The sequence below is a fragment of the Somniosus microcephalus genome, unplaced genomic scaffold, assembly GCF_052327205.1.
Source record: "Somniosus microcephalus isolate GS21.2 unplaced genomic scaffold, FLI_Smic_1.0 scaffold796, whole genome shotgun sequence".
Classification (NCBI taxonomy): domain Eukaryota; kingdom Metazoa; phylum Chordata; class Chondrichthyes; order Squaliformes; family Somniosidae; genus Somniosus; species Somniosus microcephalus.
The window spans coordinates 18,900-31,705 of NW_028225983.1; the positions used below are offsets into that span (position 1 = coordinate 18,900).

Sequence of the window (12,806 nt, forward strand, 5' to 3'; positions counted from 1 at the left end):
GCACAGTCCTATTGCTCCCCATCCAACTTCTAGATTGCAACATGTTTGGAAAGGATGCAACCCATCTGGTTGTGACATTCAGCCAAGCAAGACTACGTAGTTTAAAGGCCAGCAGCTGCATTTCATAACTTGCATCAGTCAAACGCTTCATTTTTCATATTAATGCAGAGTGAAAGCTGTGGTACAATAGAAACTGGTACAATGAAACCCCTCTGTATTGTGAGTACGAAACTACCCAGTCAGTTGATGTTTAAGAAGCAATATCTACTTAGTTTTAAGACTTTTCCCCCCCTCATTTTTCTATCAATTTTTTTTGCAGGGGTTCAGGTTCTACAGTTGCCCTTTGGTATCTCTCCCAAGTAGCAATGTGATTTTAGACAGTGAACATTAGTGCACTATCACAGTCTCACACACACCTGTATGAGACAGCGATCCATAGCCTTAACCAGCTGAGCCATTGGGAGAGCCAATTCTAACATTGATCCAGCTAAATAGTATCAAATTGGCTTAGTCCGTAGCATGCACATTTCTGAATCAGAAGCTCGTAGGTTCAATCCTCTCTCCTAGACTTCAGCACATAACCTAGGTCAACACTTGCCTCTGAGTCACAAGGTTGTGGATTCAAGCCCCACTCCAGAAACTTGCAGTACTGAATGAGAGCTGCACTGTCAGAGGTGCCATTTTAAGATACTAAACTGAGATAGTTGGTGCCTACTTTGGCAGAGAAGATAGACGACTGCATGCAAAACCATCCTAAGCATTTTCACTCTTCAACCTTATTCATGATAAATTGGAGGGTGGCAGAGAAGAATACAACTGTTGTTGTCAGTATGTAATGGAAAAATTCAATTGAGGTATCTGAAGCAATTGGCTTACCGTAACACTGTTCTCTGCTCTAAACACACACTGGTTACATTACTGCTCAATCAATCACTGCCTTTTACATTTTGGAAAAAATTTCAGAAGATGCTTCTAACTGTGACAAAACCATATGGGTTTTCCTATTTGTAAATAATGCTGCCAGCTGCAGGTGTTTGCAGCGCAGGGAAACAGACTGTCGAGCAAGGGTATCCTCAAATCATGCTGAAGTACCCGGAATGGCACTTGAATTAGACATTGTAGCATTTTTAACGAACCATTGTGATATATTTGAAGAAAATAGATGAAGCCAATTGTCAGGGTCTGACGCACACAGATAACAGCAATGTCCAATGGGATTCAGTAACCTTGATTTCCAGTTTCAACATTAACCTACTTTTCTCGCTGAAATACAAACTGCCACATTTATTCACAATAGACTCTCCTCAAAGAACTTGCTGATGTAGCCCATTAATCTTCCAGCAGGTTGTGAGACAAGGTGCTAGGGTTTAGGCTTGCTCCCACAATGTTTCACAGTCAGTTCTTGGACCTTGTGTATATAATTAAAGAAACAAGAGGCTAGGTTCGCCTCCACACAGAAGGTTTAGAAGAGTCATTCTCGGCTAATTTGGCAAAGGGCTTGGAGTAGGCACACAGGAGAATGGTATGTGCTGAGGATGCCCCAAATACAGGGAGACAATACCGTTACAAATCAGGCTCTCACTGCATACCTTTTCTCATACCCAGTGCAAAGGGCAAATCCATGCTTGCTGTGAACCAAAACATGATTTTGTGTGTGAAATAATTTGGGAGGTAATGTGCTCTGAGACAATCAATAAATCCTTTATGCTGCTGATCAGCTCAATCGAAATACAACAGTATGCCTCATACTCTCCTGGTCAATCAGATTGACAACTATCGCACTGATAGCCTGAGATGTGCAGTCTATTAATTGTGACTCAGATTTCTTAAAATGTAAAATTAAACAGAAGCAAGACCAAACAAAAATTGGCCTGGGTTTTTAATCTGTTTTTTTGCCTCACTCAGGTGATTACATGGCTTCAGAGTGGGGTGTGGAGCGTATGTATTGTGAGGCACAAGACATCATAACTGTATGGGATATAGGCTGGATGAACCAGTCAGTAAAAATAAATGGTTGCATGTGGGATACAAAATAACATGAAATTTTCCAGTTTAAAAAAAAAACTGCTGGCTCAATGTGGTCCCTCACATTCTGAAATATGTGTGGAGAGTATAAATATAAAATTAAACTAGCTCCAAACCATGGAAAGACACGGTTAAATAAATAAATAATTGAGCACGTTAGTGGCCCACCTGACCAATGGCAGGCAATTAAATGAATAAACGGTTGTCCTGGGTTGTAAATTAATTCATTAGATCGTCCAGGTTTAATTAATGCATTTTAAAAAATTCATTCCTGGGATGTGGGCGTTGCTGGCAAGGCAAGGCCAGCATTTATTGTTCATCCCTAATTGCCCTGAGCAGGTGGTGGTGAGCAGCTTCTTGACAACTGAGTGGCTTGCTCAGCCATTTCAGAGGGCAGTTAAGAGTCAACCACATTGCTGTGGGTCTGGAGTCACATATCGGCCAGATTTCCTTCCCTAAAGGACATTCGGGAATCAGATGGGCTTTTACAATAATCCAGTAGTTTCATGGTCACCATTACTGACAATAGCATTTTATTCCACATTCATTTAATTATCTGTATTTAAATTCCCCAGGTGCCATGGCGGGATTTGAACTGATTATAATGGCCCAAAAATTCCATTCGCAGCGCCTCTTCAAACAGCCGGTGTGCAGGGCCCGCGTATCCCCGGGGCGCAGTTAGTTCGCAGCGTCCCTGGGATCACGTGGGCCACGGGGAGCCAATCAGTGTAGGGAATCTCTGTATTGATTTCTTTGTGGGTTCAATGACGAGACATTTATGAAAGAGAATGTCTTTTAATCTAAAGTCTGTTCAACTCTTTATACAGCATTTACAGGAGACATCATGCTAGTGATGCATCTAGAACGAAACTGAAACTAAACTAAACTGCCTTGCTTGTCTCTGTCACATGCCCTCTGCTGGTCAGGCACAAGCAATCAATACATGCAAATATGCTGGTAAGGCATCATAATCAAACAGGCAAATACCATCTCTATTTGCTGATATCATTACAATCTCCATTCATAGATTTGACAGGAAGATGTGTCAAATCTATGAATAGAGATCAGCTCCAAAACATAAGTAAAACTTCAAATAATTTTTTTTTTAAATCACATTTTTAAAATGACTATAAATTACATAACTATTTTAAACAAAATTTTAATTTTTGAAAAAGATAATTAAATTTTTTAACGGGGCTAAAAATAAACTTCCCTTTCTTTGAAATTTTTTTTTTTTTACTTTCTTCAACTCAGCCTGGTAAAAGCAGGCCTTGTGCCTGCTTTTATAGGCGCAAGAATTGTAAGTGTTTTCTGCGGGCGGAGGGTCTCCAAAAAACGGAACTCTCCACCCGCAGAGGCCCTGCTCCAGGGCCGGCGTCCGATCTGTCAAGGGCTTTCTTGACAGATCGGAAATGCCGGTTTCCAGCGCATGTGCAGTGTGGACTCACCCGTAGGGATCGGAATTTCTGCCTCAAAAGTCCAGCCCTCTGGATTACTAGTCCAGGAACATAACCACTATGCTACCATTCCCTCTGTGTGTGAAAAGTGCATGTATAAAATTAAATGATGTCCCACTGTTCAAATCTGGCATGGAAGTAACGGACATAAAATGTGTCCAGCATCCAGATTACACACTTTAAACCAGTAAAGGTCTTAATATCCTGTGTGCAATGACGGGCTATTGACCAGTATATACCCATGTACGTGTGTGTAAACTGCTAAATCACATGGAAGAACATTGTCAGAGGGAACAGATGCTTCATCCTGCAACTCCATGGACAGCATCAATGTTGCTCACTGCTGACTACACCAGATGTCAGAGCAACGGCCCAAGAAATCCCTGACACACGCTCCTGCCAGCAGATCCCCTCCCAGCCCACCCACCCAAAACTGACACAGCCTGGCCACTCAGAGATAAGACCAGATGGAAACACCACAGAAATCGAGAACTAAGCAATCCTGATGAATTGGTGATTTAGCTATCATTTACACATTTAGGAGAACAGTACAGTAATGTAACACGGGTCTGGAAGTTTAAATAACAATAAAATGTAAAGAGCACAGCATTAGGGTATCAAGGGATTATGGATCAAAGTTGGATAAACAGAATTTAAAACTTAAGATAGCTTTTGACAAATTCCATTTTTAGAAAAATAAGTGTTTTGTTTAAAATTATGTAGAAGTAAAAAGATTGCAAGTAGAGACAGCTGTGCAACATCAGCACAACCCCCTTAATGATACATTATGTAAAAGTTTGCAAGTTAAAATTAAACAAGTGAAAATTAAATATTTGTGAACTCCACCCACAGAGATTTTAGGTTATACTTTACAATGATGCATAGTTTTATCATCTAAATTCATGTTTGATTCCAGGACCATCACCGATTGTATAGAATTTTTGATCCAAGCCTTGGATTCGGTTGCATTTAGTTCTACATTTAAGATTTCACTGATGTACTGGAATCTAGAATCTACGAGGTCTCTACCAGCACGTAGTGTGGATGCCACGCTTTCACCCATTTAGAAACAGAAATTCCTCCCTCACTCAATTACTCTGCAGAAAGGGAAACCAGCCAGCTCCCAATTCCACTCTCCATACACCAAGGGGTACAGAAAGACTCAGCATAACCCCGCCATCAAATCTGTATCCATCCTTGGAGTGGAGTGGCTCATATTTGTTCTGTGTTGCTCTCCCCTCATCACTGACAGCCCAGCTCAATTCAGGAATTCCCATGTGTGAAATTATGGGCATTTCCTTGTATCCCAATGCTCTGTGGCATGGTGCATCAACTCATTATGCTACCAGCCCAACCCCACAATGCAGTATTGGATTGTGCCTAAATTGCAGAATAAAGCTTACTCTTGTTTGTGCTGCAGATATATTCTTGTAATACCAGAATATAGATGTATTTTTACTGGGTCAGACGCTACTTGAACAAACACCTAGAATCAGACCTCCATTACAAACTCACGGCGAATCAACCAAGCAGTTTGTTTTGAACAGGAGTACGATGCAATGTTGTAATGGGTTTTTTATTTAGGTTAAACTGCATCCAAATAAGGCTAACAGACATTTTCTTCATTCTTTGTTCAAAAGGAAATCACACAGAATAAATGCAACCATCAACCCCCCTGGAGAAAGGAATGTCTTGTTGTTTAATGCTGCCGTTAGCATATGGTTAATTGTAATCCTTAGACGGCAAATAAAATCGACACAAGCGCTTGGTATACTACACTAATAAAGTTAATTTCATTAGCATCAGTTTAAGATAACTCTGCTCAAAAAATAATTGAGGAAATGAATGAAAATGCCAAAGGGGATTACTGCTTTGCATGTAAATAATTTGTATGTTTTCACAATTAACTTCCAAAATGTGTGCCACAATCCTTTGTTAGAAGCACATCTTTATTGCAAATTCCTGTTTATTGAGTTTATTCGAGTGCCTCATGTGCAAGAAACATTTCTGCCGATCTCGGGACCTCAAGGTGCATTACTGGGCCCACACGGAGAGGACCCATTCGAGTGTCGGCCGTGCGGGAAGTGGTTTGCTCGCTCTGCTCGTCGCTGCAGCATCAGTGCGCTTGCATGCGAGAAGAAGCTTACTCAACGTGGATTTTGCGCAGGAGTGTCTGGAAGCTCCCTCTGGTACGATGAAAAAAAACATGTGGTTGCTGTCTACGACTCTGTTGTGGTCACTCAGAATTGCACCCAAACAAAGCCCTCGATCATCCTCTGTAACTGGGAAGAGTTCAGCCATTTACCGACACACAAGAGGTGGTGTCTAGCTTAGGGGCCCCTTGCAAGAGATGGGGTTTGGGGACTCCTCAATCAAGTCTCACCTCCATATAACAAACAGGATATCGAGGCACCGGAGAAGATTTACAAGGATGATAGCAGGCCCGAGGGTGCAACTGTCAGGGTAAATTGAACAATCTGGGACTCTTCTGACTGAAACGTGGCCTGATAGAAGTCTTTAAAATTATGAAGGGGTTTGATAGGGTAGACGTAGAGAAGATGTTTCCAATGGGGGAGACCAGAACTAGGGACCATAAATATAAGAAAGTCATTAATAAATCCAATAGGGAATTCAGGAGAAACATCTTTACCCAGAGAGTGGTGAGAATGTGGATCTTGCTACCACAGGGAGTGGTTGAGGCGAATAGCTTAGATGTATTTAAGGAATGGAAGGGTATGCTGATAGGGTGAGATGAAGAGGGGTGGGGGGGAGGCTCGTGTGGAGCATAAACACCGGCACGGACCAGTTGGGTCGAATGGCCTGTTTCTGTGCAATGCTATGTAAAGTAATTTAATCCTGAAATGAATAAACAGAGTTGTCTCAATGTATTTTTCCATTTTGCTAAATGAGTTTTGTGTCACTGACCAACCTTTCTGGGGTGGCTTTTCTATCCAAATCAATAAAGAACCAAATGCACTAAAACCAAAACTATGCAAAAGTTGACTGCTTGGCTAAACTGTAAAATTGTACCATTTTCCACTGGCTGTGTTTTTATTTCTTGTCATTTGAATGTGTATAATTAACCATGTGTAAAAGACATTTAAAGATGTGTGAGGATTATTTTCAATTTCATTAATTCTGATTATTTAGGGATTGCCAGATTAGTAATTGTTTTGATACCCGTGAGGTTTATACGGATCAAATTCACAATTGAGAGAATATTGCCAATTCATGCAATTAGTACATTGACCTGTGCACACATAATTCTTCAAACCTATTTTAGCCCAAAGATTATGTTTAGCAAGAAATCCTCAATAGTTACAAATGCTGGGGTGTCATTCAGCTCTGAACTGCTAGTTTGAATCTCAGTAACTGCAGCCCACATAAACAGGGCAGATTATTACAAAGTTGCCAAGGACTGGCCAAACGGTCCACATCAGGGTTTCTTCTGCCAAGGCTCTAGAACCTCTATTGATCATAACGAGCTTTGGCTCAGAGATGAGAAAAAAGGAGGTTGTAATAAATAATTTGCAATTATCCATTTTATTTTATAGGAGACCAACAAAGCATCAGCCAGAGGAGAGCTTGAGTCATCGAAGGTTTGTAATCTATCCATTTACTCAACTTTCCAAATGGGTACACGATATTCAGCTAGATATTACAGAAAGGTTCCAAGATCTTCAAATTTGACAGCCTCTCAGCATTGCAGGAGTAATCAAATATAGACTTCCTGAAATTGGACATAGGATTTTGCAACGACTTCAGAATCCTGCACGAGCACAGTTAATTTCCTCTCATTCCCCACACAACCTTGGTTATTTATGAATAAACTGAAACCCAACTTTCTACCAGAAAAAACCCCACAGATTAACATTGAGCTTACTTTGTCCACACAATCATCGAAGAAAGCCAGACTTGCATCCTTGTCACTCACAAAGGAACATTCCTCGATGAATCGAATAAACATTTGTGTTTTTGTAATCAAGGAGTAAAACTTCTGGTGAGAACGGTCCCGGCTCTTCAGGAAACCTACAACGATTAACAGGAAGTCACTAAATTAAAAACAAGGTAAATATTCCTCTCAATGGAATGAGATACCCAAAATATGGGTAAAAATCCTGTGGCCCTGATTAAAAGGTGTAGCGACCCCTTTGTTTAATATAGCCGAGGCCACTGGTTCTCGAAGTTCATAGAAAAATAGAATCGCAGAATGGAATAACAGAATTTAACTTATTGAGTCACCATAACCTGTGGTCCTAATAAATTCCTTAGAAAAACTTTACAAATTTTCAAGGCTAACTGCTAGTCACAAGTGACAAAACAGAAGCATTCTTGTCTATACTGTATCATGGCATTAGTTTCTTTCTGTCATGGTACATATGGGATGTCAATACTGGATTCATTCACAAAGGAGGAAATGGGGGCATTTTCTTGTTAGAAATTGCAATTTAAATAGCAGTTTTATTTCAAAGCACAATTCAAACTTTATCTTTTAAAAATCAGATGGCTAATGTAAGTTCAAGTAATTTACAATGCAGATAATACTGTGTGTAATGCTTTTTAAAGGAGGCACCTAACTTAATGATTGCAAAGTCAAAATCACTGATATTATTCTTTAATAATTTTCAAGTATTTGTAACCACCTTGAAGATCAAACAGTGAGCTTGCATCTGTTGCTTTCTCAGAAGGAGCCTCTGTGATGGGTCGAAGGTAAGTTCTGTAACCCTTCAGTATGGAAGCCATGAATCGGAGGAAAGCTTCTTGTATCTCCATCTCCAGCACCTGCGTCTGCTTACCAGAGTTCAAATCATGATCGTTCATTGTTAACTCCAATAAAGCTTCCTCTCTGGGTCTTTGATGCACTGGAAGTAAATCAATTTAGTTTTACATTTAAATGATTACTATAAAATACACATCCTCAAATGCATTGCAGTGGACAACGGAGTCATTTAAAATTATTTTAAAAAAGAAACTTAAATTTGGAGATTTTATTTTCCAATTCCACCCCCCACCAAAGGCACTGACTCATGGTGGGATACAATTCCACTGGAGCCTCTCTGGTGTCTTTCCCAAATGGACAGTTTTCATTTGTAAGCCTAGAAAAAGAGTGTGTTGGTTTTATTGACTGTGGCAGGCATCACATCCGATATCTGATACTGTCTTTATGTGCTGTAAATTCTATAGGACTGAAAGGGGAGGGAAAGAGTCAGAATAAACAGCTCGAGTTTAAGAGCAAGCATCAACACAGGCATGATGGGATATCTTTTACACTGTTAATTCTGATAGGACATTCCTACGTGCAGACTTTCCAGCAAGATTCACTGGAGATCTGATTTTTGCCCTCTTAGTCTAGGGGTGAAGGTAATTGTAGAAGCCCCATAGATCACACCAGAATACATTAGCAAACCGAGCACAGACAGTGAATTGAATTTCAGACCTTGTGGTCTGTGTGGCCAAACTGCCTTTACTGGCAGCCATCTGAGGAATTTTGCAGAGAATTCTTCCAATTTTATCTACAATATAATGGGGATGTTGTGCAATGTCTGGCCCCTATAAACACAGCGGGGGAGAAATTGGGTATGTAGCGCCACCTATTAGCGCCTAAAGAGGGCAGTCAGTGGCTGTAGCGCCACTGGCCGCGCCTCCCGTGATATTCAGCGGGGGCGCTAAAGGTGGCGTTAGCCTGTTGCGCTGCGCCGCCACCGATGACGTCATCGGTGTGCGCAGCGCCCCAATCGCGATATTTGGTAGCGAACGCCGCTGTAGCGCCGTTCGCTACCCGCGCCCGGTTCACGGGGCCTTGCTGTGCCGGCAGTGGCGCAAGTTAAGGTGGAGGTGGGGGGCGGCCGCCTGCCAGCACCTCCATCCCCGGCCTCCTGACACACACACACCACACACCACCTCCCCCCCCCCCCCCCCCCCAACGGCATTGCCGGCTGTTTCCCGCGAGCCCGGCACTTCTCCTCGGTGCCAGGCTCTTTTGCCGGCACTCGCGATCGGGGATCGCACTGTTGCAGGCCCCTCCCCCTTAACAATGGGAGGAAGGCCTGCAGTACCGCAGCGTTGCGCTGCGATATTCAGTTTCAGCACCCTAAGAGGGACGCGGAGCGCCTCGAGCCTCGCCCCGTCTCCCTCTAGGGGCGCTGAAACTGAATTTCTGACGTTCGTTAATGCTCCGAACGCTGCGCAAAAATCAGCACCCAGGCGAACTTGGCACCACTTTGGCGCCTCAACCCAATTTCTAGGCCAGGGTATTACTACACTGCTCCAGCTGTTAGGAGAGGAACTGGCAGCTCTGATCAGGAAGAAACTCACAGATTAGCGCTCTTTGGTAATTAATTGAACAGGAGGCACGTCTAAGATGAGCAAACTTTGGTAATTAATTTACAAAGTATAAAGGAGGTTTTTTTTTTTTTAAAATAGGGCTGTGACCTATACAAAGAAACTATGGATAAGATCATTTTTGAGCCTTAACCTAGAATGGACATATTCCTTTCTAAATCACACAAAAGTTCTAAATAAAGTCTGTATTCTTGTATTTGTGTCTTGTTGGGCACAGAGTGAAATCACGCAAGGGGTACTTCACAGTGCTGCCAGGAGAGCTGTCCCACAGCACTGCATCTCGGGAATCTCGAGCATCACAACATTGTGGGCAGAGTATGTCTGAATTTGTATTATGTGCTGTCGCTGGGCAGGGTTCCTGCCCCCAGCACAAACACCCCTGTAGTCTCCATGGTTATTGGAATACTTTACCAGTTTTAAAAGAACGAACAAATTTCAGCATTACGCAGTTTGTGACATACTTACTCTCTACTAGCTGTTCATAAGTGTTGTTTAAAGAGTTGATCAGATTTTTACAAGCTTTCTTTGGAAGCACTTTCCACGTAAGGCTTTTCCTGTCTTCGGTTCTGAAACAACAATCTTCTTTTAAATACAAGTCTTGAGCTCAAATACACAGTAAATTAATTTAGAAATTGCAATCTCAATATTGTTTTCACTATCAGCAAAAAATAAATTGCATCACAAGTACGCTGTGTAAGTCAATTTAACAGAACACGATACCACTCGAAATTGTAATTCAGTATACACGCTGATGAGTCAGCTGGTAGGCTGGGAACATTGAACCATCGATTAACGGTGACAGGTATTGTAGTTTCTTACTTCATACATTAATCTGTAGTTTTAGCTCACAACATTGATAGAAACCACCCCCAGCATCATTATTTTGCCTTATAAGCAAGTAAATGAGCAGTCTAGAACAAAGAACAAGCCACCTTTCTGTGGAATCAAGCTAGTCAACAAAGTGATCAGTGACAGTAATAATTATTATTTTGGGCAAGCGATGCACAGCTGTCACGCTGTAATTACACAAGTTTGCCAGTGGAGGTGCTGCAGTGCCACCACTGAGGGAAGGGTATTGTTACAGTATTAAAGTTTACATATGCATTTCCATTATAAATGTGGACAGAGGAACTTATAATGGAAAAGGAAAAGTAAGGACAGAGTATATGACTTTAAAATGGTGACTGATTTGTATCTTTTTTAAAATTCATTTCACGGGGTGTGGACGTTCGTTGGCAAGGCCAGCATTTATTGCCCATCCCTAACTGCCCTCGAGAAGGTGGTGGTGAGCCACCTTCTTGAACCGCTGCAGTCCGTGTGGTGAAGGTACTCCCACTGTGCTGTTAGGGAAGGAGTTTCAGGATTTTGACCCAGCAATGATGAAGGAACAGTGATATACCTGTATTTCCAAATCAGGATAGTGTGTGACTTGGAGGGGAACTTGCAGGTGGTGGTGTTCCCATCCCCAGCCTCTATCCCTGTTTCATCCTAAGATTACACTGGGTCTCGACTCCCCCCATGTGCTTTGCCACAGGAGGTCAGCTAGTTATTGCTTAAAAGTCCACCTTATTGAGAGACACTATTGTTCAAAATGTGGACAGTACATTTGATGCAGTTCCTTTTTCCAACTCAATTGCTATTCATAACCACATTTTATATTCTAATTGTACAAATCAAAATCTTACTGAGAGATGGTGTTAGTGTCCAGGTCCACACAGCTCACATCACTTGGAGGATCATATAGGTCAAAATAGCGAGAGTCAACCCCTACGATGAAGGGGCAAGGGGCACTCAGGACATCTGCCAGAGCCAACGGGCATAAAGGAATGTACGGACATGGCCAATGGAATGGAAAGATCATCTGCATATAAAGAGTCACAATAAAATCAACATACTTTGATAAAAGCTTAACTGCTTTCCTTCAACTATTATACAAGTGCATCACAAGCTCAGCTAAGGCTAAATCATTACCAAGGATCTCACTGCTTTTTGAACATTCCCACAACCTGACTGAAAACATCCAAACTCTTACCAACTTTTGAAATCTATAAATCATACACTTTTTGTTCTGAGACGTGTAGCTTTGTGCTGGAACTTTATATTACCGTTCACATGTATTTTCTAAATACAAAGAGTGAAATCTAACGCTTCATGACTAAAATCTCTACCAAAATATGTAAGTAGTAATTTTATTATTTAGTCAAAAGAATCAACACATTTAAGGGTAGGGTTAGGATGGTTCACCATGTCCAACAATCTCACTCAAAAAATTCTTGAAACTTGCCAAGTTTTTAAGTTTGAAGAAGTATAGTGATATCCTTTTAACCTACATAAAGCAGGTTAGATTTAATTAATTCATAATCTCAAGGCAGTAATAAAAGCCCAGCTGCTGAAGCAGCTGCACATTAACAGGCCTTTACGAGTTCAATAATGGTTCAAAGCCTTTTTCCACATTATAGTTGATCCCTCTAGTCTTTTATGATATCTCCGATATTATGACCTCAACTAGAGCTTGCAGTCTCTTCAATGTTCCATCACTCAGGCCATATAAAACATCCCTCCAATGTATTGATTTCTTTTTGGGTTCAATAAAGACTCATTTCTGAAAGAGAATGTTGTTTAATCTAAAGTCTTGTTCAAGACTTTCTACAGCTTTTTACAGAACACACTATGCTGTGATGCATCTAGAATGAAACTGAAAGTAAAACTCCTCTGGACTGCTTGTCTCTCACATGACCTCTGCTGGTCAGGCACAAGTAATCAAAAACACAGACAAATATGCTGTAAAGGCATAAGTAATCAAACACAGACAAATATCATCACTATTTGCTGATATCATGACATCCAATACCAAGGGTCATCACAGACAAGGTCATACTGCTAACGCTCAAGTTAGACCTCCATCCTTATGCCAGGAATACAAGATCTGTTGCAGCGGCACCTCAACATTCCTTATAGATCCAAAAAGTCTGTATCCAAGCC

At 41.3% G+C, this 12,806-nt stretch overlaps 1 protein-coding gene across 1 annotated transcript in view; it reads right to left on the reverse strand.

The window, feature by feature from the left end:
- The window catches only part of LOC147081079 (C-myc promoter-binding protein-like), a 59,611-nt gene that overhangs the window by 14,880 nt on the left and 31,925 nt on the right, over positions 1-12,806 (reverse strand). The window contains exons 9-12 of the mRNA XM_085980958.1: positions 11,510-11,685; positions 10,290-10,390; positions 8,126-8,344; positions 7,366-7,511 (exon numbers count right to left, since the gene is read on the reverse strand). Coding sequence (XP_085837084.1) covers positions 7,366-7,511; positions 8,126-8,344; positions 10,290-10,390; positions 11,510-11,685 — 642 coding nt within the window. The remainder of the gene's footprint in view (positions 1-7,365; positions 7,512-8,125; positions 8,345-10,289; positions 10,391-11,509; positions 11,686-12,806) is intronic.